The sequence below is a fragment of the Marmota marmota genome, unplaced genomic scaffold (assembly GCF_001458135.2).
Source record: "Marmota marmota marmota unplaced genomic scaffold, marMar, whole genome shotgun sequence".
Classification (NCBI taxonomy): domain Eukaryota; kingdom Metazoa; phylum Chordata; class Mammalia; order Rodentia; family Sciuridae; genus Marmota; species Marmota marmota.
In genome coordinates this window covers 15,749,662-15,776,261 of record NW_026000019.1, presented here as the reverse complement: position 1 = coordinate 15,776,261, position 26,600 = coordinate 15,749,662, and the positions used below count along the sequence as shown (strand labels likewise).

The following is a 26,600-nucleotide window of genomic DNA, read 5'->3' as shown; positions in this document are numbered from 1 at the left end:
TTTGTCCTGGATGCCATCACCACCATCTAAAGTCTAATCTTCCTGGACTTTTTTCGATGCATTTGGCAAGCATCACATGGTAACTCAAAGCTGGCTGATTATTAACCTGATCACAGCAGTGATATCTCATCTTTCTCACAGGCCCTGCTCACACTCGGCAGGAGTGGGTCGTATGAGGCATGAGGCATGCACCGTAGGACGTGGGATTCTTGAGGGACCACTCTGAGACCCTGCTTTCCATATGTCCTGCTGCCCATGTCTGCATTTCCACTTTCCTGTGTGTACTGCTTTGGCTTCCTGTGTCAAATAGCCGTAGCCTCCCAAATGAGCCCTCCTCCCCACTGTCCATCAATATGCCTTTAAAAGACAGAGCAATGTGTTATATGAGGAATTAATCACTAATAATAGAGTTTCAGGTAACATAACGAGCCCTTGCTTTTATATTGTCCAAACTTAGCAGAGTGCCTGGCACTTAAGAATTCTTAATTTATGGGTCTTCATTAGATGAATATGTGAATGATTAAATGAGAAATACTTTGGGCATCCTCATCAGATTTCATCCATATAAAAGATGCCTACTCCCTCCATATGCAAGGATGATTCCTCCTTTTAGTTTTGAATCACTTTTTCTTTTTCCTGGTAATGCATGCTTATTAAAAAAAAAACACTTGGGGATTTTCCTTCTATGATTTTATTTTTTATATTTAATTTTTAATCCAAGTGGAACTAAGTTCCCAATATATGGATAAAATATTCCATCCCTACCCAATTAGTCTGTGGTGCATTTTTTCTCCCTCGTATACTAAATTCTTTATATATAAAGCTTCTCTCTGAGCTGTGCTATTTCATTGGCCTGCTTGTCCAATTTGTGAGCCTATTTCAATTATTAGAATTTTTATCCTGTTTTAAGATCCGTCATCATTCTTATTTTTCAGCCCCTTCTCAGCCAGTTCATTAAGCAGGGGTCTCTCTTGCTGCCTGCTCTGGCTCCGTAAGCAGTACAGTACTTTTTGGCAAGGTCTGAACAGGGAGCCCCATCCAGGTTTATATCCTACCACTGTTTTCCATAGATCCCCCCCTTTGAGTCCCAGTGAAATGTGAACTTACAATAATAATAACAAAACCTACATAAAAAATCTTACAGTGAGAATGAAAGTGACTTTTAAGAACAACCCACCATGCAGTAGGTGCTTACCTCCTCCCAGCTGGAGGGGAGGGTACTTTCTGAATGTCCAGCCCTCATGCTCCTGTCCCTCCATTCTTATGAGCAGGGACTCTTGAAAGTGTCCTGTACAAACGCTCAGATTCAGGCCAACCTTGTGCTGGGAGTTCCAAGATTCAGACCTGGATCCAGTGTCTGTGCACTTCCTTCAAGATTCCCTTTGATCCTGGGAACCCTGGGGAACTTGGAAAGGGGCATGGATCAGGTGGTCAAGTCCACTTTGCCTGCCCTGTCTGGAAGTGCCAGGAAATTTACACCCCTTGCCTTATCCCCAGGGAGCCTGTCCCTGGGCTTTGGCAGCCAGAGAGGGTCCTCCAGCCATGAATGACAGGTACTGGGGGCTGGAAGTCATTCTGGCACACACTGAAGTGATGCTGGCGAGAAGACATGGACAGCACTGTGACAGCATGCGCTAGAAATTAAAGATTGAAGGGTGATTACAATTCCAGGCAGCTCCACAGTACTGAATGATGCCTGCACCTGCCTCGAGGTTGATAAAGGTGACTAGTTGTCCTTAGACAATATACAGCCCTGGAAATCAGGCCTGTGGTGAGTGACGATGCAGCCAGGAACTACCAAGCCCAGAATCTTCCTCTTTCCTGGTGTCTTCCTCCAACTCAGAGAAGCCAGGGCATGCCCTCATTCATTGCTTCATGGAGGGAGTCTGGGGCTGCTCTGTGCTCTTGGGGGCTAGTCAGAAGGAGACAAGAGTGAGATGTGGCTCTGGCCTTTGTAACTCTCAGCTGCACGTGAGAGAGGGAGCCCCAGGGATACCCTGGCAGGTGTGGACCTGGTCCAAAGATGGCAGTATGGCAGTCTTTTATCCCATTCAAACTCCATCCCTGCTTAGCCTTCAACAAAAGAACAGATGGAAGTCCCACCCTGGAAGAGAGCTTAGATATTCTGTAGCCAACCTCTTTATTTTCTAGAGGCTACATGCACCCCAGACAGGAGAGTGATTGGCCCAAGGTCACCCAGCTTCATAGCAACAATCAGACTTGACTACCTTTCTGCCCTCCCAGTCTCCATTGGAAAAACAGGTTGCTACTTGCAGTCTGTGAGGCGGCTATGGGAACCTGTTGAATGCTTTTGAGAAAGACAGAAAGAGATGGTGTTGGGGTGAGTCAAAGGAGGAAGCATGGAAGCAATATGGCATCAAGGTTACAAGCCAGACCCCGAGTTAGAGTTCTGGTTTTATCACTTTGTGCGTGAGTGGACTTGAGCAACTGCCTTGGACACTCTAAGCCTCGTTTTCTCATGTCTAAAATAATGACAATAGTGTTTTCTCAGGGACTTTTTGAAGAATTAAGTAAGATGATGTACCTGGAGTGCTTAGCTCCAGGCCGGGCACCCGGGTGTCACTAGGGTAAAAGATTTCCATATGGGCCCTAAAACAACTGTGTTGAACGCAGGCCCCCAGGGTAGCACCAGGTGCCCACCTGACATGTCCCTTTGCCTTTCTAGTTCCAGAGCCCTGGAAGAGCGGCAGAGTGGGAGAGCGTGGCAAGAGAATGAAGAAACCAACCGCCCCGGAGAAGCATGAGGTGGCAGTGGGGCACTCGGTTTAGAGGGCTTTGGCTGGCGGCCCCATGGGCAGCGCTGCTGGCACTGGGCCTGCCCGGCTGGGTGCTGGCCGTCTCGGCCACGGTGGCCGCCGTGGTCCCAGAGCAGCATGCTGCCTCAGCTGGCCAGCCGCCCCTGGACTGGCTGCTCACAGACCGGGGCCCCTTCCACCGCGCCCAAGAGTATGCCGACTTCATGGAGCGCTACCGGCAGGGATTCACCACCAGGTACAGGATCTACAGGTGAGTGGGGACCTCAGGGACCAAGATGGGGCCTTCCTCCCTCGGAACACAACCAGGCAGGTTGCCCAGTGTGCTGGCCCGACGGTGACAGCAGCCAGAATGCCCTCCAACTGAACTAGAGGTGACAGCTGGAGGACACCAGGAAGGAAAAGAAGCCACCATGTTGGTTTTTAAAACAGAAAGACGAAAACACATACAAGCTGGAGAGCCTGCCGATGCCTCCTGGGGAACTTAGCAAAAGGGTTTCTATTTATAGGTTGTGCTGCTTATAAATTGAGGACAAATCAGGCGGCATGGAGTCAGCATGTGGCCCGAGCTGCCGTAGGAGGTCAGAGTCAAACACTGGGGCCCGGGTTTTAACTAATGGGTTAGATACTTTTATGAGTGTAATTACTTAGACATGCAAATGAAGGAAGGGACACTCAGGCTCTGGCCTTGGGGGTCTGCAGAGCTCTGTGGGGTCAGGGGCAGACCTGCCCCGCCCTTGTCAGCCCCGCAGGCCCAGCAGCCTGTGCATGGAGATGGGTTGGACCTTCCAGCTGCTTAGTCCCATCTCGAGGAGCCTCGAAGCTGAAAGTCAACACTGAGTCCTGCTGGGCTATCTGATGTGGGATAAGCCAGGTATCTACTCCGGGCTGCTGGGCCAGGGCCTCCGAAGTAGAAGGCTCCTCCAAGTTCTCCCCCTGGGTGGCCCTGCAGGGCCCAGGGCCTCCACAGGTGAATCCCTGATTGCAAACTCCCCCGTGACCCCTCTGCCCACCTGCCCCTCGGCCATGCTCCTTTCCTCCTCACTGTGTCTGCAGAAGAGAGATCTTCACATAACCCTGGGAGCTTCACTGAACTTTCTTTGTTCAAAGATATTTATTTTTTAATTATAAATTAGTTGCTCATGCAAAAAAAAAGGGGGGGGAGTGGAGAAAACATGAAAAAGTACAAAGAGACAAGAACACAAAACCACCCATTCTTTTAGCATCTGGAGTTGGCTATTGTTAACATTTGAGCACGTGCATTTTCAATCCTGTGAGCAGACTAGTGTTTGGGATCTCTGCGAACTTTGTGTGACTTATGTAAATCACCCCACTGGATCCTTCCAACAACCCTTTGTTAGAAGAACAATTACTTTCCCTTTTCTAAACATGAGGAAATTTAGGCCCAGAAAAGTTGTGCCACTTGCTGAAGAGCACACAGCAAGTCAATGGTGGAACAGGATCAGCCCCCAACTAGTCAGACTTCAGAGTTTGAGTTCTTAAAGTAGAGACAGTTTTCTGTTTCTGGGAGTTATTTTAACATGTGCAGTAACCAGGCAACCTATTTAGGTTAGGACAGGGCCTCAGAAATAAGTTCTAGGAGTATTCAGCACTAAAGATCCCCAAAGTGTAAGAGAACAGCTGTTTATGCAGGGCACTGGCCTGTTTCATAATTTCCACACTTGACGGCAGACAAAGAGGCAGACACAGATATTTGAGGGTTTGGTACCTCGTGGGTCCAGAGGTATATGGAAATGAAGTCTTGAGCTCAGGCGTGGCCTGCCCGCCTCTCCTTCACACTGTGCTGGCTCCAGTCTGGTCCAGGAAGGGACTGTGGCTCACGCTTCCTGCTTCAGTGGCTCTGGTCCTTGTCATCCTCCAAAACCTGCAGCACAAATGCACATCTAACCACTGACAGGAGAGGCCAGCTTCACACCTGCTCAGGTGGAAGCAGATGAGAAGAGCTACGGAGCAAGCGAGAACCCCACCTCCAGTAAATGTCTAAGAATCTAGACGTGTGCCCCCACAGTCTGCTAAGAAGGCAAATTCAGAGTGATCCTTCCCTTATCAAAGAATTTATTTTTCCATCCCACTGGGCAGGGGGCTGGGATCAGAAAATCTACTCTAGGATGTGCTAAGCAGAAAATTCTTCCTGTCTAGTAAAATAAAATTCAATGCACCTTAGAATATTTGGTGGATCCCAAATCTCACAAAAACATTGTTGTCACAAAAATAATTTTTTAAAGTGTATTGGAAGTGAAGTCAGGCTGAGGATCTTAACACCCCTGCCCGCTCCAGAGGGCTTCAGGAACTCAGGGAAGGAACCATCAGCCTCCTCCTCCCCTCAGTAGGTTTTTTTTTTTTTTTGTCACTAAGCCCCAGTCCCATGTCTGGGCAGCCTGACAGCCAGTTAACGGCTGGGCGTCCGCTGGGAGCAGGCCTGTGGGGAGCGTCCGTAATCACTTCTGCACCATCAACCGTTCTATCAGTTGGTAATGGTTTTCTGATCATTTAATGTGACAAGCTCTTACGCTGTGCCATTCTGTTTCTCTGGGGTCAGTTATTGCACATGAACCTGTACTTGGGGAAACAGTAACCAGTCATTCTGACAGGAATGCAGGATTCTGATTTGTGACCCTGGTGGACTGAGAGAGGATGGTCACACACCACTGCTCCAGGAGCATTCTGGGAGTTTTGCCTTTGGTTGTTAAGCAAAACGGCAGTCCCGTAAGCACACGTAGCACTGTCTGTGTTATTCCACTGGGAATTCTCTTACCCCTTCTCCTTGGTCTTTAGGGCCAATTGCCTCTGGCAAAGTCAGGACCTTGCTTACACTAACTCAAACAGGGCACAGAAAACTGGCAAAATATATATGGAGTCATCCCCTAACCCTTCTCCTACTATCCGAAAGGGCAGGGGGAATCAAGAAGCTTACAGAGAATACCAATAATGCTTTTTGAAGAGATAACAGGTCTCAGGCTGAATTAGCATTTCATTTCATTCTTTAAGGGAGCTTTTGGCACCTGGCAATCAGATGATATCCCCATGTGCCTTCTGTATGACAATGGGGCTGGACTCGGGTAGAAAAGAGTGAGACCTCCCTGTGGGGCTGGAATCCTTGGTGCGGAATCACTTGAAACTCTCACACACAGGACAGAGGCCCTTCACCCACTGTACGGCAAGGTTCTCATATTGAACCCCCAGTTCTACCTTCTCAGCTGGAAATCTGGGTGAGCTCTGGCTTTGAGGAGGTGACTAGTCATTCTGGACTTTCTCCAGCCTCTCTGACCATGGCCCCTAGAGAGCGTCATGCTCTCCTGAACATGTTTGTATTCCAGTCGGCGAAGGAGCTTCAGGGTGAAGAATCTAGAGCCAAGGGACTCAGGTTCTATCTGGAGCACAATTACCTAATTTCCTTGTTTCCCATTTTCCTTACTCATAAAGTGAGGATAATAATAGTGCCCATCTAATGGATGGATGGGGTAATTAAATGAGCTAATTGATGTGAGGCGCTTAAAACGGTGCTTAGTAAATATTACTTATTATTAGATTGTCCTCAATAAATACTAGACTATGCAAGCATGGGAATGCAGTGGGAACCAGGGGTGGTGTCTTTACTGCACTGTCTACTGACCATCTATATTAGGAGAACTGTTCTCTTGTTTGCCTTTTTAAAGCACATTAACCCTTACCCCTCAATCTGGCTCTTCACTGGGAGAGGAATTCAACTGCAAAACGATTGACTCCTCTCTGGGGCGTGCTCTTACTGGCTGCAAGGCCTGGTGGAGGAAGCAAGATGGTTTCCTGCACATATTAGAGCTGCCATGAGTCACACTCCTGCTCCTAACGTCAGGATTGCTTAGAGACTGGTCTCTGTTGGCGCCCTGGTTGGTCCCGGGGATGAAGTGCACAAGCTCAAAGTGGTGCTCTTAAGAGGAGACAATCGGATCTCCCAAAGAACAGGACGGGCTTGGGCATCTCACCCAGCAGCTCTATGACTCCATTGATCTTCATCAGCCTCTCACATGTCCTCTGGCCCCATCAGACCAAGAGCTGAGCAATCAGCCCACTGCTCAGACACCATCTCCTAATTGGTTAGGGTAAGAGCTCTCAGTAGAGATCCTGTCTCCAGTTCCATTTGTGACCCCAACTGCCCCCTCCCTAGCCCCCACTACAATAAATGCTTGAGGAACCAGTCCCTCACAGCAGGGCTACAAGGCAGATAGGGGCTATTAGGGTCTAAGGCAGTGAGACAGAGTTGTTCAAGGTCAGAGACTAGCCAGTCACAGCCAGAAATAGCACTCAGGGCTCCTGACTCGGAGTCTCCTGCTCCTTACTCGGGGCCACGCCACTTCCTTTTGACTGGTAAGTGCATCTTCATCATCACACGCAGCCTAATCAGGCACCTAAATTGAGCTGATGCAAATGTAAATATGGTTTCTCGAAACACTCTAGCAGTAATGTTCCATTCTCTCTTTGCTACAAATCAAAGTAATGAGCAGTCTGGCTTTTTTTTTTTATTTCTTTTTGTATTAAGGTTTTAATAGAGAGATAATCATGGGATTGGAAAAAATCCAAGCCACTATGATGAAACACTTAAAACTCGGAAAGAATAAATTAAAATCGAGAAAGTTAGAAATCATACAGAACAATGCATGGAATATGGCAGTTGGGAGGAAAGCAAGGCTGGGTGTGAATACTGACCTCGGTCCTCATGACCTCCAGTTCTACCTACCTTTTTGTTTTGGAAAGGGAGGGTCTGGGGATACGTTAGAAGTCTTCTGGGAACAAATCAGAAAAAGAAATTAAATAGATATCTCCATTGACAAAAGGGGACATTGTATTCTGGGAAAAGTTTGCCAATTTTAAGAACCCAGCAGAGCGAAGCTGAAGGACAAGGGGGTTCGGGGTAAGTGGGGGTACAATCTGAGGGTGGGGTGAATGGCCGCAGTTATCAGGGCAACAAAACTCTCTAGCAGGCTCCAGAGCAATGACCCTCAAGAAAGACCATCCGTTTGGAATTTGACAGGATGAAAAATAAGATGTAGTGATACCTTAAGTGTGAGGGAAGTGAGAAATAGAAAGAACCGAGTATCAGATCCCTACTGTTCACTGGGGGGGGTCTCTGGACCTGCAGCAGCAGCAGGGCCTGAGAGCTTGTTAAAAGGGCAGAACCCCAAGCCTCGCCCCAGACCTACAGAGTCAGAATCTGCATTTGAACAGGGTTCCCTGAGGCCCAGTGCGGCATTGAAGTTTGAGGGGTACCGGAGACCTGGGAGACCTGCTGAGATGGGGAGGGAGCAGGAAAGGCCAGGGTGGAGGAGGAGAGAAGGTGCCCGGAAGGCAGCACCCCCATCATGCACTGAGGCAGGAGACGATGTACAGGGGATGTTACAAATGAAAGAGGAGAGAAGTCAGGGGAGGTTAAATTTAGGAGTTATTAGTACCAAGACGCATGAACTCGTCAGAGTACTTAGAGCAGCTGGGGGGAAAGTTTAAAAGCAGAAAAAGCTGCAGGGCCTCGGAGCAGCCCGTGGGTGCCTCCTGGGAGATGGGGAGGTGAGGAAGCGGGAGCAGCTGTGGAAGCAATCACGGGAGGAGCTCCAGAGCCGGCTTATCATCCGGACCAAGTCTCACCCACTAACAGATACTGATTTGGATAAACAGCGAGCCCTGGGAGAGGCACCATCTCCAATTAAGAGATCACAATCCACGTAAATAAAAGGCAACCAAAGACAACCTCAGTCTGCTTAGGTAAATCCCAGTGATTTCTTAGACGTTCGCCACAGCTACTGAGCAAGAGAGAGGCGTGTTATCCTGTGACTGCAGAGCTCCTCCCGGGAAGCCAGGGTTGTCAGGTGGATGGGTTGGAGGAGGAAGGAGAGATGACCAGGATCCAAGAAAACCGGTTGATCAGTTGATCTCTGAAATTCTCACTGGATTTCCATTTTAGCTGCGAGGGAGTTTGTCAGGACAGGAAAGAAATGGTTCATCAACTGATATTGTGCTTCAAATGAGAACAAAATGCTGGGCATGCAGCTCAGTGGTAGTGCTTGCCTAGCATGCACAAAGCCCTGGGTTGAATTCCCAGCTCGAGAGAGAGAGAGAGAGAGAGAGAGAGAGAGAGCCAAATTCAAGTCAATGTTGCAAGGATAGGCTTGCAGGTCTGGTCACTGACACTCTTTCCCAGTCCACAGGTGTGAGTAGGTAGGAGAGGGACAGAACAGAGTGGTTAGAAGTTGCTTTAATCCAGAGTCCAGTGCTGGTGCCGTCCCACTGACACACAAATACTACTCTAGATCGTAGACCTGGCTAAGGTGATTTAGCCCTTCACCAAGAAATTTCATTGCAGAAGTGTCTGAAAGATGAGAACCAGAATATCCTGGTCTGGTTATGGAGACACGTCATTCCTGGCATAGAAACATACCAGCACAACAGACTACACGAAATCCCTGTCACAGAGACGCACAAAGAACTAAGTGGAAAAGTGATCTGCTCTCTTAAAGCCAGGAGAAAGGGCACCTAGACAAACAGCTACAGTTCAAGAGTGCAATTAGAGGAGGAGTCGTTCCTTCAACAAGTGGCTTCATGGCCAGCTCTGCTTATGATTTCACTAGATTACGAGAGGAGACTAGGAGCCGGGTGGATAGAGTTCTTGTCCCAATGAAACTTCCAGAGAAGTCCACCTGAAGAAAGTGCTAGACTACTGTACTGAAAACTAAAGGGTCATGTACAGGCGAAACCTGACCGGTGGCTGGCGGCTCTCTTAGGGGCACGGCAGACACAGCCGCAGTATATCGGGGGTACAGAAGTGGTTAGGTGTGTTAGACTCATGTATGAATATGCCGCAGTGAGAGCCACTGTTCTGCATAATTCCCATGCTCTGATTTTTAAAAAGGTGTGGTCTAGGAACAGAGCAGTCAGCCCCATGCTTGTAGTATGAAGGCCAAAAAGTCCCTCCTTTTCCTATCCTTATCCTATTTCTCCAAAATGCCCAAAATGTCTCTGACACTGAGTTTTTTCGAGGGTACAATTTCCAAAACTCTCACACAGAAGGGCAGACCATTTTCCCTCATTAGGGGTAAATAATATGAAGTAAAAGTAGTTATGTGTCTAGGGCAGGTAGGACCAAAGGTCATTTTCCATTTCTACTTTGGAAAAATGGAGTGTAAATACTCACCCAGTGAGAAAATGGCAGGTGAGTGCTTTAAGATCCTATAAGGCCACGGTTCCAATGAAAACCTAGCATCATTTATGCTTAAAAAATTGAATCAAGAATAACTTTGCAAACCATGAATTGCTCATGAGGTCCTCTCACAAGTATTTGTGGTACACCTCCTTTGGGCAAAGCATTTTTCTGGGCTCTATAGCAGGATACAAAAGATGAAAACAACAGGCTTCGACTGTTTCCTGGGGGGATGAACATCCATTTTGAGTGCTAACAGGCAAACCTGAAAACACAGTGGAATATAGCACCTCGAGCACCAAGGAGAAGACGTTTAATACCTTCTCAGTGACCAATGGACAGATGTGGACCCTAGGTGCTAGGTCAGAATGAACCTCAGCATGGCGGTCTCAAGTTCCCCCAGACAGGATGACTTTTGCCCCCAGTATTTTCCATCTTTTGGGGCTGCACCCAGATTAGCCAGCCTAGTCTGAGATAAGATTGCAGAAATGGTCTCTGAGGAGAAAATAAAAATGTAAAAGTAAAAATGTCCTAGAAGTGAAGGGAGCTCAGGATGGCTCGGGGGAGAGGGGAAGATGGGCTTTGTTTTCAGAGGAGATTTCATGGAGAGATCTTGAGTCAGTCAAGCAGAGAAAAAGAGGATTAATTTTTGATTTGAGAAATAATTAATTTTATTCATGAATGAGTTGCTACTTAGAGACCCACACTTGTAGGAAGGAGCGAGGAAGGCCACATTTGGAACCTGCCACGGCACACGCAGGCGGATGGGGACACTGGCTAGTCATGTGCTCTTTTTTTGTTTTGTTTTGTTTTCTCTTCAAGAGAAGAGCTTTTTCTGGGTCAGAGATTCTCACTTTTTTTTTCTTTATTCAGCTTCTGCCACATTTCTCCCACCTCAGAGCTTCCCACATCTCCCACAAGAAAATTATTTCAGTACATGGAACTTGGAACAGTAAGTGGCACGTGGCGTGGACTTTTTTCATTCAGCACCTTATTTAGGGAGCAGCTGGGTGTGCTGCTGGCCGCTCCACAGTGCTGGGGGCACCGCTGGGCCCCAGGGAGCTTGGCCCTCAGGGGAGCCCCAGGAGGGGACGCTCTCGGATGTGGGCTGAGGTCTGTGACGTGGTAAGGGGGCACATGAGAGGAACCTCCCTTCTCCTCCTCCAGGATCAGAAGCAGGCGATGTGCACCGGCTGCTGACGGCCACCTGGCCTGCAGAGGAAGGTGTGGACCTCAGTGTGAGATGGGGATCCCAGTCCCCCAATCCCACAATCCCACCCCCGCCTCAGACTAAAGACAACGGGACCTCGCCCATCCACCCGACTGGCCCCACCCTAAGTGAAGCCCCTCGAGGAGACTTCCCTGGACTGTGTGGGCAGGAGGCTCCGAGGACGCGCAGTCAAGGGGGCAAACAGCAAGAGGGAGGAGACAACCAGAGGGTGTCCACTGAAGGGCGTGTGTGTCCCAAAGACCAGGGCCCTGTGAGCGAGGGTCTCAGGCAGCCTCCCGCAGACCAATAGAGCCGGCTCTCCCCAGGCTCCCTGATCCTCCCCTGCGCAGGGAAGAAGAAGGGGCAAAGAAAATAGATGGTTCTGAAAGGACGGAACCGAGAAGGCCAAATTTCTATTTAACTTAGGGAGGAAGCAAAGACTTGTCTCTAAGCTAATATTAATACATTAATGAATAATAATAGCCAATGAATACTGAACGGTCGTCATATGCCTAACTTTTTACCAAGTGCTTTATAGATATTACTTTAAATTACTCTAATAGGAACCCTACAAGGGTGTGCTCTTCGTAACCCATAGTGTAGTCGAGGACACTGGGTTTTAGAGGGTGTCACACATCTGGGAGGAGGCAAGGCCAGTGCTTAACCCATAACAGAGGACAAATAAGTCACTGAGCCTAGGGCGCTAAGTGCCCTGAGAGAAGTGGTCCCCTGTTGTACCCAGCTTCCTGCTGGCACCCCGACAGATCTTTGGGATGCAGAAGACAGCTCCTGGGGGCTGGAAGGGGGCTCGCCCCACTTAGAGACCTGGTAGTGTTTTGTTTTGTTTTTTCCACCAGAAATCCCATCTGCACTTGGGCTCTGGGGAGCCCTGAGTGGACGGGAGCCCCAGATGGATCTTCCTGAAACACTGTACTCATGGCAAATTCCGCATGTGTTAGCTCTGCACCCAAGGTGTGTTTCTCCGAGGATGCAGTGTAAATCGAATTTCTGTAGATCGAGTCCTGTACCGGAGGGACACTTAATGCCATTTCCAAGATGCAATATCTTATTTCTTGCCTGGCAGTGGTTTAAAAAATTCAGCGTTAAGTGAATCCCTGGCCCCTGACTTTAGGCTCAAGTAGGTTCTGATTTAAAAACATTCGTGTGCACTAGGAAATGTCTTCTATTTCAAGGAATATTTTTTATAAAGCCAGAGAAACCCGAAGTGCTGCAAACAACTATTTATTGGATGACTTTACAAATCTGGATTTTTTTTTTTTTTTTTTTTTTTTTTTACAGTGACAATAGTGTTATAGTCTCTGGGACAGTCCCACTTGCTATCACATCCATGGCATAACATGTAATCAGATGAGGGAGTGAAAAGACCAAGAGGCTGGGACTCCTGAATTGCTTGGAGGATCTGTGGGCCTGGATGTGGGCAGATTAGGGCTGCTCTAATCAGGGCACGTTTAGGGGGAGATGCAGGAATCTGGTTGGGCTTCTCAGCCATGTCTTCCCTCTGTCTGGTTTAATGCTCCACGATTCTGTCACTCTGCCAGGCTCTCCCACTGCTCCAGAAATGTCCTCTTTCCCCCACTTTCCACAAAGAGCAGACAAGCTGTGGCCACCAGAACGAGTCCCAGAGAGCCAGAATCCTCACTGGCCGGGCAGGAGGCTCTGTTGGGGGAGGAGGGGCAGCCCCAGCCAGGCTGCGCTGAATCCTTGGTCACAAGCCCCGGGACCTGGGAGAATTCTCATTTTCCCTGTGTGCCAGGAGAGCCTGGGCCCCACCTGGGGACATGCCAGTGACGGAGGAGGGACAGGAAGGAAGGCTCTTTGGGGAGTGCCTTCTCCCGGCTCCACAGAGGCACGTCAACGCCACCCGCTCCCTTGAGGACGACGTGGGCCACAGGTTGGTTTACTAGTAACAGCAGTAAACGTGCGCCAGGAAGCCAGCCCAGAAAGAGGGCGGGGAGAGGGGGGCGCCGGGGAGTCCTGCAGCTGGCCTGGGCGTGGACTTGGTCTCATCCCAGAAGGAATGTGACTGGAGGTGGTCCCCCGGCAACCACTGCACAGAGCAATGTGCGTCTGGGGCACGCGTGTCACAGCCAGGCCAGGAGATGAAATCCAGGCCTCTCTTAAGAGGCAAGGACAGAGTCCGGGTGCTCAAGGAAGTCCAACGACAGGGGACAGCAGATCAGAACCAAGGGACACCTGGATCTGCGAATCAGAGGGAAGCTTCCGAGTCACCGTGTCCCACCCAAACCTGACAACCCCTGTCCCAACCCCAGAGGGGGACACGCAGCCTCGGCTTGGGCGGCTCCTGCCATCAGGAAGCCAACTTGGGTTCAACAGCCCCAGACACTGTAAAGATCTTTCTGACCCGGAGTCGTGGTCTTTGTCCCTGGGACTTCACCTGTTGGTACTGACCCCGCTTTCTCATCTCTACAGCAAGCCAACTGCCTGTCTTCACAGCAGTCTCCAGACATTCGAAAACAGCTATTATTCTCCCAGATTCTTAGGCCTGTTCGCGCTCGTGACTCCCCCAGAGCTGCTGCTGTCTCCTTCCCCTCCTCTCACGTGGCCTCTCATAAGCTGCCCTCGTTTCCTTCCCCCCCAGCTCTCCCTGCTCCATCTTTCTTCATACAAAAGATCTATGAGATTTCTCTTGACATCCCGTTTTCTTCCTAAACCGATTCTAGTTCCTAGGGACCTTCCTTGCCCGCTCACTCTTCAAAACTACTCCAGAATCTCGTCACGAATCTTTCCCGGTTCCCCGTGTTGGAGTTTCTCCGGCCAGGGGGTCCTGGCGTCCTGGGCAGTTTGGGACTTGAAGCAGGGTGACCGTGCTCTGGAACTGAGGCATCGGCTCAAGGAAAGCTGGAGATGTGTGTGGAGAGGTGTGTGGACAATACCGAGTTCTCCTCTTTTTCCTCAAGTGAAATGTAGGCAGATCCTGACTTTCATTTCTGGTCTCCTCACCTGTTCGGTTTGACTCTGTCCTTGGTTTAGTTTCCCTGGTGATGATGGCAGGAGGGGCCCGTCTGCTCCCTTTTGCACTTCCGGCCCCCCTGCTCTTCGCCTGCCCCCACCAGGGCGCTGGAACTCTGGCCCCGTCTCCATGCCTGGCCCCGTCTGCGCACAGTGTGGCTCCCACCCCAGAGCTGCCTGACCCTCCGGCCTCTTCCCTCTTTTTCTGGCTTCATCATTTAACACTTGAACTTTTCTCCAGTTCAACTTAAAGTTCACTGTCGGTCCCTCTGTAACCGAAGGATGAACCCCCAACCCGCTGTCTCCGCACAGCCACTTTGAATCCTCCTGCTCCTCTTGTGATGAGTGGTCAGTGAGCACCACCACCCTGTCCCCTGGGTAGGCCCGTCCTGTCTTCCTGCTTCTCCTCTGTTCCAGCCCCAGGAACATCTTCAGGTGCCCCTCCTGCCCTGCTCCTCCTGCACAGCTCCTTCCATTGCCTCCGCGGCTCAGCTCCTTCTCACCTTCCAAACCCTTTAGTACCTCTCCCTCTGACGTCCTCCCGCCTCCCCCAGGACACCTCCCCCAGGACGGCCCATTACTGCTGCCTGCGACCCCCCACTCTGGTCCTCCTCTGCCCTAGAACTTCCTTGTGCACTTGTTGGTCTCTGCTCCTCCCTTAGCTGTGAGTTCCTTCAGGCAAAGGACACATCTGACCTCAGCTTCCCATCCCCGTTGCCGTGTCTGCCACCCAGAGAGACACAAGAGGATGAGACACTTGGTCACATGTTCTGGGACTGAATTAAAGGGAGGAGAAGACAAGTGGCCAAAGCTCCAGGTTCTAGGATTTACTGCCTGAGTCTGTGTTCTGCTGCTTCTTGATGAGTGACCTGGTGTGAGTCGCTTTGTATCTCTGAGCTTCCTTGTTCTCTTTAGTTAAAACCAATACAGTTGTGCAACTTTGCTTATACTATTATGTGGAGACAACTGAAACCCAGATTTCTTTATTTCAGGATAGACGCTGATTCTTTTTGTGAGAGGCCACCCGTGGGTAAATATGGAAGCTAGTAGGTCGGGAAATCTAGAGAAGAATGGGGAAGAGAAAATGGAACTCTACCAAGAACGAGGAAAGAGATCTTTCAAACTTGGCCGACTGCATCAAACGCCACGTTGATCAAATTTATCACTTAAAATCCACTGTAGCCTGAGTTCATCTATCCAATGATTTTATAGGTATAGATGGTTGAAAATAAATCTTTAACAGTGACAGAGCATGATGTGCACACCATGACCCCACAGCTTCCAGCCAAGGCTTCAAGACCAACACCTTCTCCTGTGTGCATCCCAAAAGCAAGAAGAGGGACCCCAAGAGGGAATGTTACTGAGCAGAAGAGGAATGGGAGAATGGTCACTCCAAGGAATCCCTATCCAACTGGGCAGTGCCATCAGGGGCTGAGATCATGTCACCCACTGAAATACTGGTTGATACCATCAAGGTAGTATTAGGCAAAATAGGGTAACTACTAAGACAAATGTCCCCATCTCAGTGACTTCAGGGAAGGCAGTTTACGTTTTTGTTTATGTCACACTCCCAAATAATATGGTATTCATGGGAGAGATAAAAAGAGATGGCTCTGTGACCTCATCCAGGACCAAGACTCCTTTGACCTGGTCACTCTGCCATCCCTTAAGTCCTCAGAGCCTCTTCCAGATGCTGGTGGATCAGAGAAGAGGGGGAGCATGAAGAATTTCAGGGCGGAATTTGGTAGGCCAGAATCCATGTTCCATCAGCAGAATTCTGTCCTGTGGCTGCACATAAATGCACACGAAGCTGGGGGGAAACTGTCCATCTGTGTGCCCAGGAGGAAAATGGAAACCACTTACTGAACAAATTTCTAGTCTCTGCCACAAGGTGTGGAATGCAAGAGAGAGAGTGAGTTAGAAATGTTGACTTCAGTGATACAGGATACAGAGGGCTTCCTTGACTCTGATTTTTATGGGGAAAAAAAAAAATTCTGAGGCTGAAAAGAAATATGGAGTACTGATTGGCCATAAAAATTACTGTTACCAAGAATATTTTTATCTTTAAATAAAGACAAGTATAACGTTGAAATGGGTTAATAAAGGAAGTATGGATAGTAGACTATCTTCACCTCTTATGTAGCTATATATCCCCAAGACACTTAAGTTATCTGAGCCTCAGGGAGCTCAGCTATAAAATAGGGCTAAAGCTGTCATGTGTACCATGTAACTCTTGCCACACTCATGCATATGGAAAAAAAAACAAATTCAGTAGCCTCGAAGAATAATTTATTCTTCTCATGCACGTGTAGGTTGCATTAGCCTTCCTTCAGGCTGAAGGTCTGCAAGACGGCCATTAGGTATTTCTTCTGTGCTTATTCTGGGGCCCAGGCTGAAAGAGCAGCGAGGGCAGAGATGTTGGAGGGAGAGTGGAGACGTGCAGTACTCCCTGAGTTATTGGCTCAGAATTGGCACACTGTCACTTCTGCTCTCACTGCTTTGTCCAAAGCAAAGTCACGCAACCCTGCCCAATATATATGGGGCTGAGAAACAAGTTCCATCCATTTAAGTGAGTGATACTGCAAAGTCACCTGTTAAGAGCTTTCTAACGCAGGCGAGAATGATGACCCAATCCACTATACTGACGTCTGTAAGGCTGGTGGTGATCTAAATATATATATCAAATCGCCAGTCCCATTCCTGGAAACATAGGGGTTGAGTAAAAACTTGATCATGATAATGGTCATAACGATGATGATAATGATGCATTCAGATCTTGTGTCCCTGTGGCTCGGAATATATCAACTGGATGGTGTTCCATTCGGGTTGCTGTCTTTAAAAATAAATACATTGACAAGCAGGAAGAGTTGAACATGAGAACCTAGAGAGCTGGAAACTCATGGGGGACCTGAACATAGTCTGAAGAAGAGTGGCCCATAGACAAATGCACGCACCCAAGGACCTGAAGCCCTATCACATTGCCAGAGGCGTAAACTTGTGGTGCAATGGAAGCCTTGCCGCCTGGAGGAATCCTCTTGGAGCAGAATGGGTTGGGATGGGAAGCCTATGAGCAAACCTGATGGGCCTGGGCTATCAGCTTGCTGAGCACCGTGGTGTGCAGTGCCCAGGGGTCTTTTCCTCCCTAGTTGAACAGATGAGCTTTGGGGAGCAGGTGGATCCGTCAGGGCAGAGCCGGGGCTTCTGTGCTGGAAAAGATCATCTTGGCTCCCCCTTCAGTTCCCCCTGGTCCCGCGGAGCCACTGGTCCTCCGTTGCAATGTGTGCGTTGCATTTCATGTTGATTCTAGAAACACTCCACGCCCCGCCCGGGTGTCTTCTCCAAGTCCCCAAGCCCCACCAGGGCAGCATGAGACTCGCCAGACACCCACCTCCCCCTCCCCCTTCAGCTTGACTCTCCCCTCCCCATTTTCTCCCAATCAGCCTTAATTAAACTGTTTGAAAGCTGCAGCTTGATTTTAATTAGAGCAAAATTGAAAAGATTAGAATGAAATTGGCCAATCATTGTTTACGGGCCGTTGTTTGAGAACACAGCAGGGCTGCGAAATTACCTCCACGCCAAGATTCTTGAGCTCTCACACACAGTGGGAAGGACAGGGCACCGGGACCAGGGGAGGGATGACCTCATTTCTGCCCTGGTGCCTTCTAGAGTCACAGGGCCCGAGATACCATTTAACCAAATGACCCCGGGATGGAGGTCTTCCTGCCTGCAGATCTCTCCTATGCACAGCGGAAACAAGGAAAAAGAATGACTTGGGAAGTAGGACATTGGTGGACGGTGGCCCTAGCTCGAGCACAGGTCACGGGTCATTGATAGCATGGTCTGGATCCTAGTCAACTGCTACCACTAATCTGTGGACTTGGGGCAAGTCACTTCTCTCAGTTTCTCTGTCCCTTCAGCTGTAAGAGTTGAGTAGTGGATTAATCTCCTCTTTCTCTTTTCCAAGGCCCTTGTATGGTTAAAATAGTTGAGCATGTGTGAAATTGTTTGCAAATTTTTAAAAACCTTAAAGAATGCACTATACCAACATAAGAGATCATGGTTTTTATTATCGTTTCTTTTTATAGCTCAGATTAATCACGTCTGATTCATTATAGCAGCAGAAGCTCTAATGGCCAAGTACATTACAGTAATCTGTTGTTGAGATAGGAATCTCCTGATGATGTGATGTGTCTAGAAATACTGCCTTCTGTTCTGGAGCCAAAGCACGATAGATCCCTAACATGTCCGGCTAGAAAAGGCAAAGCCGTCTTGGCTGAGACACTGAGGTAAATAACGGGTGTCCCTCCATGCACATGTGAGCTGTGACGGTTCCTGCTCGTGCATTTTTCAAGATGAAAAACGTGAGCCTCATGACAAAGAAGTAACTGTAATGCCCCGGCTTGGTGCCACGGAGCCCTGGATATGAGGTATTTCAGAGAAAAGCAGCAGCAAGAGAAGACCTTTTTGTCTAGAACTCCTTAGGAAAATCAGCACCTCAAAAAACAGCCTCCTGCGTCAGATTGGCGAGTCTCAAGCTGGTTGAGAAAGACAGTGTTCCAAGAGGAAGGAGGGTGCAGAGAACAGAACCCCAACGTTTACCCCGTATCAGTTGAAGTGGGAAATGTTCCTGTGGGTCACTGGTTGACAGTTTAAGTAGACAACGTAAAGTCACAGGAAAAAAATGACAAGAAAACTATTCATGTCCCTGGCTTAAGGCTGATTCATCGTTTTTCTCCAAAGGTCTTAAATATTTTATTCAATAACTGATCCCGTATCTCCCTTCATTTTTCAAGGAAAGCCAGCCATATTTTTCTTACCAGCATGGTCCACACCAAAGCAGCCTGTTTGGAGCATGATGGTTCAGTCCCTTGCCACTCACTGTGCAGTCTCTCTGAGCACCAAGGTGTGGCGGGGGGGGTGTGTGTGCTCCCCTCCAAAAAGACCACTGAAAATACAGCAGAAGCATTAAAAAACAGAGGGACAAGATTCCCTGTCACAACGGCTCACTGGTCTTGTCGTTATTTGCAGAGTGGTGCATGGTTCCAGGGCTGCCTTCTCCCCAGCCTCTCAGGGGGTCCCTGAGAAAGGCCACTTGACTGAGCCGGTGGAGATTGCCCGGGCTTGCTGGAAACTGCATCCGTTCGTTCCCTCCCACTAAACTCAGCCTGGAGTCCAACTCAGGAGGAGGGAATGGCTCCCAGACACTGGGATCGGGTGGCGTCAAGCCTGCAGGGGCACCGCGGTGGGCAGGGTGGGGAGAGCTATGTGCCCAGGATAGTGGGACCTGACCTTCCAAGTGATGACTACATTGTGGGCCGCCTTGCAATGCGCCTGACCCGTTTCCCCCACAGAAGTGGAAAGATGAAGTATTTGTTAGAAAACAGGCAATAGAGTCATCAGCTGTTAGCACATGGTCTCCGTACAGCCACCCACACAGTGGGCCGCAAATCTACTGGATTTAGCCTCAGTGAGGTGGGGTTTCCTTTTAAATACCTGTCTGTCTGTCTGTCTGTCTGTCTGTCTCTATCATCTATTTTTGAACACTCTCTCCCTCGGGCTCCACAGGGAGGGAGAGTTCCGAGCCTTCCTGAGGGCTGCATCAATGCTCTCAGTTTACAAGCCAAAAAGTGGTGCTGGGTGCAGCTACTGGAAGCAGCCCCTGGCAGGGAAGACCAGCCGGGCTCTTTCTGGGTCTTTCATCTCTGGGAGTTGTGAGACCCTGCATGGGGGTCCTGGCCGGCAGATTTCTGGCTGACCTTGGGTGACACAGAGGAACGCAGTGCTGAAGGGTGGCTGGGGACACAAAGGCCCACTTTTTATTGGCATTTTTTGAATTAGGAGCACCGTGGCGCTGTTCGGTGGTCTCATCAGGACCCCCTTTGTGTTGAGACCCAGAGTTGGCTCAGAGCTGATGGGGTTCCGATGCCTTACGGCAGCTCCTGTTGCCGAGGTCTGGCGTGGCTGTGGCTCAACCCTCCTATTGCAGAATCCCCTTTGGATTCTGGAGAGACCTCTAAACCTGTGTACAACCATAAACATCCTTTATTAGTGATCTGGACCCTTAGTGTTAAGTGCTTTGCTCTCTTCAGAACATGCCTCTCTCTTTATCTGTGCATCTGGAAGTGCTGGTGTGTCTGGCTGATTAGGACACTGGGATGTACCTTCCCATCTGGATTTTACCTTTCTTAGACTTTGTCTTCGTTGCTATTAATGATTTTATGAGTCCGTTAGCCTTTTGAAAGAAATGAGATTAGAGCTAATCTGCAATATGCCAGAGGAAGTTGGAAAATGGGGTAAACTTCTGTTGGTGACGGCAATGAAGCGCCCTCTTGAGGTGCCCCATGAAAACCTTTTCCAGGCAATGTCCACCTTAAAGAGCTCTGTTCACTCTGTGGCTCAACCCGTGTGTCCTTTATATAGTGGCCTCTGTGTTCTAAAGGCCCGATCCATAGGGATGACTGTGCTGTTTGAAATGTTTGCTTTCTCAGACTATTTACTGTGTAACAAACACAGTGGGAGAAGATTTTAGGAGAAATGGCTAAATTGAAATGGAGATTTACTTGATGTCTTAATTGAAACAAAGATGATGGCTTAATTGAAGCAGTGTGTGTTAATATAATTGATATATAGAAAACATTCTTTTCTTAGGAAAAAAAAGAGCCTTGATTATTTTATTACTGGAAAAAAAACTGCTAAATGAAAAATCGGAAATGAACATTTATTCTCTGAATAGCTCAGGCTGCCTTCCAGTATTGCCTTCTGAGGTTTTCGGATGCTGGAAAGAACCAGGTTAATACATTCTGTAAACACATTTTTACCACTTTCTGGCTCAAGCTCCATTCACAGATGTTTTCCTATTATTTTGATTCAATGAAGGGCCCCAAAAGGCAGGGAAGAAACTTATTGGAGTAGAAGACAAAAGCACTGGAGCCTCAGAGTCTGAACCTTTTTGTGGCTTCTGCCTTGTGCCTAATTCTGATACAGGTATTGGTCAGTTTTCCATTACTATAAGAAAATGTAGGAGACTGGCGACTTTATAAAGAAAAGAGGTTTATTTAGTTAACAGTTCTGGAGGTTCAAGTGCATGGCACCAGCATCGGTTCTCCTTGGCTGCATCATGGGGTGGATGGTATCACGGTGGAAGTGTGTACGACAGGGAGCAATCACATGGTGAGACAGGAAGTCAGAGCCAAGAGGAAGGACCTGGCTTATTCTTTTATAACTCCCCTTCCAAGAGGACTAACAGGAGTGGCATGAAAACTACTTTAATCCCCTCTGAGGGCAGCACCCCTGTGACTTTTCTCTCTACCTCTTAAAGGTCCTACCACCTTTTTTGATTCCTGTACTGAGGACCAAGTGTCTAACATAAACCTTCAAGAGCCAAACCACACCCACACCATAGCAACACTCCACTGTAACTTACTATGGAAGCAGATTTTGCTTGGGGGTTTTGTTCATTGGTTGATTTTCATAAACATAAGCCCTTTATATGCATTCTCTTGGATTCTTTTCCAATTAAATTCTCTGTTGAGTTTCTTCAAATATAGTCCCTATTCCTCTGCATTCTTTCTCCAGTGAAACTCTCCCCAACACACACACACACACACACACACACACACACACACACACCCCTCCACCCACAGTATCATGATTGCCCTTAGAGTTTCACAGAGGTCATATACCATAGTGGTCAAACCTATCCTGAAAAAAGTCAGCCTGTGTTCAAATCTTGAAACTGCCCCCTCTTGCCTGTTACCTACTGGGCAAACTGATGTGTTTGTGCCTCAGCCACATCATCCATAAGACGGGGATAATTGTATTTCCCCCATTATAGGAATATTTTATTAGCTAATCCTTCTAAGATGTTTGGAATGCCTATCACATAGTAAGAATTCATTAAATGTTAGCCATTACTTTTTATTCTTTGCTCATAAAATGCTTCCTAAGACACCATCATTCATCTTTCTAGGTCATTTGTTATTCTATGTTATGATTCCAGAGCAGCTGTGGAAGTTGGATTCCTCCCATGATGCTGTGTGTGTGAGCTTGATTTTTTTGGTCAGCCTCAATTTCTCCTCTCGCAAATGGGCATGTCGAAACCACCTGAACCCAAAAAGGTTTTGCCATCGTACAAATGTCTGGTGCTAACTGGTTATGCTGCAACCTGCTTGCCCTCTGTTTCATGGTGTTTGGAATATCTAATAAATTCATGTTTTGTGTTTTGCAGAGATAAAGAAATGGAATGATCTGGATAATAAAACTATTTTTGTTAAAAGGTAGTAAACATTTAAAAAATATTACTGAGGAATGAAATGCTTAACTTCAGCTACACAAAGGGAAATGTCTCTGCAGAAATAGCCGTATGGCGCTGACCTTGACTGCTAGTGCTGGGCTTTAAGTTCAACTCTCTCACTTCCTGTGAGACTTCATCCAAGTCACTTAGTCTGCCTGGGTTTTCGTTGCTGCTAATGTCACCACCATCATGCTTGTTGGTTGGTTTTTGTAAACATAAGCCCTTTATATGCATTCTTTTGGATTCTTTCCAGTGGTGAGCACACTGGCTTTTTTGTTCTGGTTCTGGTACCAACTGGTTATGCTGCAAACGGCTTGCCCTCTGTTTCTCGGGTTTTCTCAGTTGGAATTGACCTTCTCACCCAGCATACATGCCGGCCTCTGGGTGGGCTGCAAGTGGGTCCCAGGCATGCGGATGTATTGGTCCCCTCGTCCTGGGGGCAGTTGGGCAAACATTGGGGTGGCCGGACTTCTTTGCACTGATCTCTGGTGGGAGAGGCTCCATCCATGACTCTAATGCTTCCACAATAATGCAGAAAAACTGGGCGAATACTATTGAGTGTTTGCTCCTAGGAGCTGTGTGACATTGGGCAAATTACTTTGCTTAGCTTTCTGAAAGTCATTCTCCTGATTTAAGTGAGATAGATGCACTCCAAACTACTGGTTTGAATAAAATATGTGACTTTCCAAGTGTAATGTCAAACAGAGTAAGCGTGAAAAACTCTTAAGACTGTTGCTTCTTTGGGCGCTCTTTAACACAATGAGTGAGTGTGGCGGTGATTGCTGTCAGACCCAGGGAACAGGGATGAAGGTGTCGATGGGCTACATCTGGGTGTGAAGCACAGCACAGTCTGACCAAGCGACTCTTCACTTGCTGGGCTTCACACGTGGACAGTGGACAGGCATTGGATGTTGTCCGTATCTGCTAAAAAATACACAAGAGGACTCAGGCAGTACAAGAGGACCAAACAGACAAAATTAGACCTATTTCATTTTTAGAAATCAAACCTAATTTTCTCATTGATATGTGTTCACATTTACAATGCTTTATTTCATTTCAGATCAATCGCTGATTGGTTGTTTCTTCCACAAATTCTCATCCTGTAACTGCTTTTTTTTTAAAAAATTCAATTTTGCAATAATCTGCATACAACTAGAAGATTAGAAAAACTGTGACACAAAATAAATGATGCGAAGAATCTCTCTTTCTATCATGCCCCAGAAACAGGTTGGACATCTATTTTCGCCCTACCATTAGAACACGTAGCACTGTTCTATTGCTAGAGAGAGAGTTGAAGGAGACAAAAAAGCCCCCTGTGCACTTTATATTCTAATGGAGATAAAGGGGATAAAAATGGATGGCGCCGGTGGGCGGTGAGTGTGCAGTGGAGCCTGGAGACAAGCGGGGGAGGATCCCCTTGGGGTAGCAGCACAGTGAGGTATGCCTCTCAGAGGAGGAAACTGCCAGGCGGTCCCCAGTGGAGTCCCCGGGCTAGCTGGGCCACTACTACTTTTTATTTATTAGGTTTAATTAAAGTGAGGTCCACCTCTACAGCAAGTGGCCTCTCTTTCAGGGAGAGGCCTTGACTGTTCGAAGAAAATTATGGCAGATAGAAGAATGCTTCCTTCCACCTTAAAAATCTCCAAATAGAATTCAATAGGAATTATTAGTTAATGAGGTCTAGGTGTGGCTTATCCCAGGGCAGGGGGACCAGGTCTGATGACCTCGAGGGCTTTTGGTCGCTATCTTTTTGCTTCTGGTTTTCCCCATCCTGGTTCCATGACTCATCAACGCAATGACCCACTAGCCAATGAGAGGTGCCGGTTCCCATGCAGCCAATTGGAAACGAGGTTGGGCAAACCGTTCTTTACCCTGCCCTAGGATTTGGGAGAGAAAATGCTTTCGACAGATACCCTGTACTTTAATTAAAGTTTAGCATCTCCTGCACAAAAGAAATAACTGATAATATGTTATTAGAACTTGCCTGCTTAGATAAATAAAGCCACACAGCAAGGATTTTTACAGACTTGGTTAGAACCAGGAATTATTAGTCACCCACTGCTCTTTGTCTCCCCGTGATGTTGGGCTCCTGCTCCCCCTCTCCATCAGCCTCTTGGGTTCCATGTGGGGAGTTTCTACAGCCTCACATTGGCATGGGTTTTCGTGTGTTCCTTTTAAATTCTTTTGTTTTTCTGCAGCCCCATAATTTGCACTCCATGGCTTTGAGGGGGAAGGGTAGGCCACAGCTTAGCACTGTCACAGGAAGGCAGAGCCAGGGTGGCTGAGGAAGTTGCAAAGATGCTGTCTTTTGTTGCTTCCTAAGGCAGCGCAGGGGTCCTTACAAAGATAATCTGGGAGACAATGTAAAACTCCTCTCTTACCAAAGAATGTGATCCTTTAAATTTCATTCCAAGACCAAGATTCCCCTGAGAAGTCTTCCCCCTGTAGCATGCAAACATTTCAGCAAGGAACAAAGCATGAAGATTAAAATCCTGAAGGACATAGACAGGAACTCGGCCGTCTCTGGAATAGGGCTTCTCAACACAGGGGCCTCTCAGTCCCTTTCAGTGTCCAGGTGACATTTGCACTGAAGGTCCATCAGCAGAGGCAAATGAATGCTGGCACCTTAATGTCAGTCACACGGAATGACACGGTGGTCATATGCTCTTCACGATGACGTCCACACCCCTCCACACACACACCTTGCAGGCACATGCTAGCTTCACCTAAGAATGTCCTCAGAGCAGTCACCTGTATTACCCTTGGGGAATCCTGACCTTGAGTTCATGTCTTTGTAGCATTTTGTTTGATGACGCCGGAAGCGCACGTAGGACACCTCTGAGGCTACTGAAGAGCAACAGTGACTCAAAAAAGATACACGTAGGGTTGAGTTGCAAGATGATCTAGCAGCTTCTTTCATGGAACCCCATTTTTTCTCAAAAGCATAACCAACAGTCAATGGGTATTCAGACTTGAGTGGCTGGCAGACATTTTCTCAAAAAAAAAAAAAAAAAAAAGAGAGAGAGAGAGAGAGAAGGAAGCCAGCTTCTTTAAGAACACTGACAGTATTTGTTACCAATTTGAAATTTAAGCTTTCAACTGAAAATTAGAATTTCGGAAAACTTGTATTTGTCATTGTGAGCTTCACAGCTTCCTAATATTTAAAGACTCTTCTGATGAGATTGGTGGTGATATTAACTAATGTGATGTTTTGATGTTGTATAGCGAAAAGTGTCAAAATGTAGAGGAGCTGCATAACTCAGTGATCTAATATTTCCAAGATGACCCATGCTGCTGTTTTATAATTGTGCAGGGTGAAAAGGTCCATTCAAAGAACAATAGGGAACACTAGATTTAAATGTGGCAGCACGAACGTGTGTGGATGTGGTTCCAGGTACCGTACTGCAGCGGAGCTTCACGAGGCGACCATTTGTTTAGTGTGGTCCTAAGGACAAAAACCTTACCAAGTGACCACAGACTGACCAGGAGCGCAGCCTCTTCTACTGAGCCAGACGTGATCGACATTTACAAAAAGGCAAAGCGTACTGCTCTTCTTGTTAAAAAAAAAAAATTGTCTCAGGACTTGCAGTGAGTGTCATAAAATATGTTATTTATGTGATACGTGATAGGTTTAGCACTGGTATCCTCAAATGAAACAATAAATACATTTTCCTCAGTTTTAATTTCTGAAATGGTAAATATCCAGAGAGAAAAGCCACACAAACAAATATGGGCGATAGGATTAACTTTGAAAAGTGTGAAGGCGATCCGAGACCAGGACGTTGGAGAGCCTTGGCTCTTGGTCAGCCTTTCCGACTTCACCAGTGAGTAACTGGGCCAAACGTGGGTGAGGTGACTCCTGGGACTGTTAGATCGCCATGTTGTTTCCCTGCTACTCCACACTGCTGGCACGACTGCCGTCTGTGGGGAACCCCATCAGCCTCTCTCCAACAAGGGTACTGGGTGGAGAGGTGCTGAGACAGGGCTTCCTCACAGCCTGAAAATGGCAGGCCAGGTCAGTGGGTGTCCCCACCTGGGAAGGCCAGGGCTGAGGGGACACAGGACTGCACGTGGAGACGGGGCATGCCTTCCTGCTCAGTGGCCTCTTGCTCTGAAGCTCAGTGAGTTTCCTTACCCCGTGGCTTT

At 47.9% G+C, this 26,600-nt stretch overlaps 2 protein-coding genes across 8 annotated transcripts in view; both read left to right on the top strand.

Annotated features, from left to right (window-relative positions):
- Brinp2 (BMP/retinoic acid inducible neural specific 2) overlaps positions 1 to 26,600 on the top strand; it is a 103,037-nt gene that overhangs the window by 55,743 nt on the left and 20,694 nt on the right. For 6 of the 7 annotated variants that reach the window (XM_048809988.1, XM_048809987.1, XM_048809985.1 and 3 more), the window contains one exon: positions 2,687 to 3,027. In XM_048809988.1, coding sequence (XP_048665945.1) covers positions 2,762 to 3,027 — 266 coding nt within the window. In that variant the 5' untranslated portion in view covers positions 2,687 to 2,761. Of the gene's footprint in view, positions 1 to 2,686; positions 3,028 to 26,600 lie in introns of those variants that run through there. The other variant, XM_048809990.1, reaches the window with a different exon arrangement.
- Positions 11,747 to 26,598, top strand: LOC125618655. The gene is made up of 2 exons (XM_048809991.1): positions 11,747 to 11,757; positions 12,677 to 26,598. The coding sequence occupies exon 2, from the start codon at positions 13,251 to 13,253 to the stop codon at positions 14,163 to 14,165; it is 915 nt and encodes a 304-aa protein (XP_048665948.1). The 5' UTR covers positions 11,747 to 11,757; positions 12,677 to 13,250; the 3' UTR covers positions 14,166 to 26,598.

Excerpts from the sequence above, each read along its gene's own strand:
- LOC125618655 (XM_048809991.1), top strand. The coding sequence starts at position 13,251 with ATGTGCGTCTGGGGCACGCGTGTCACAGCCAGGCCAGGAGATGAAATC.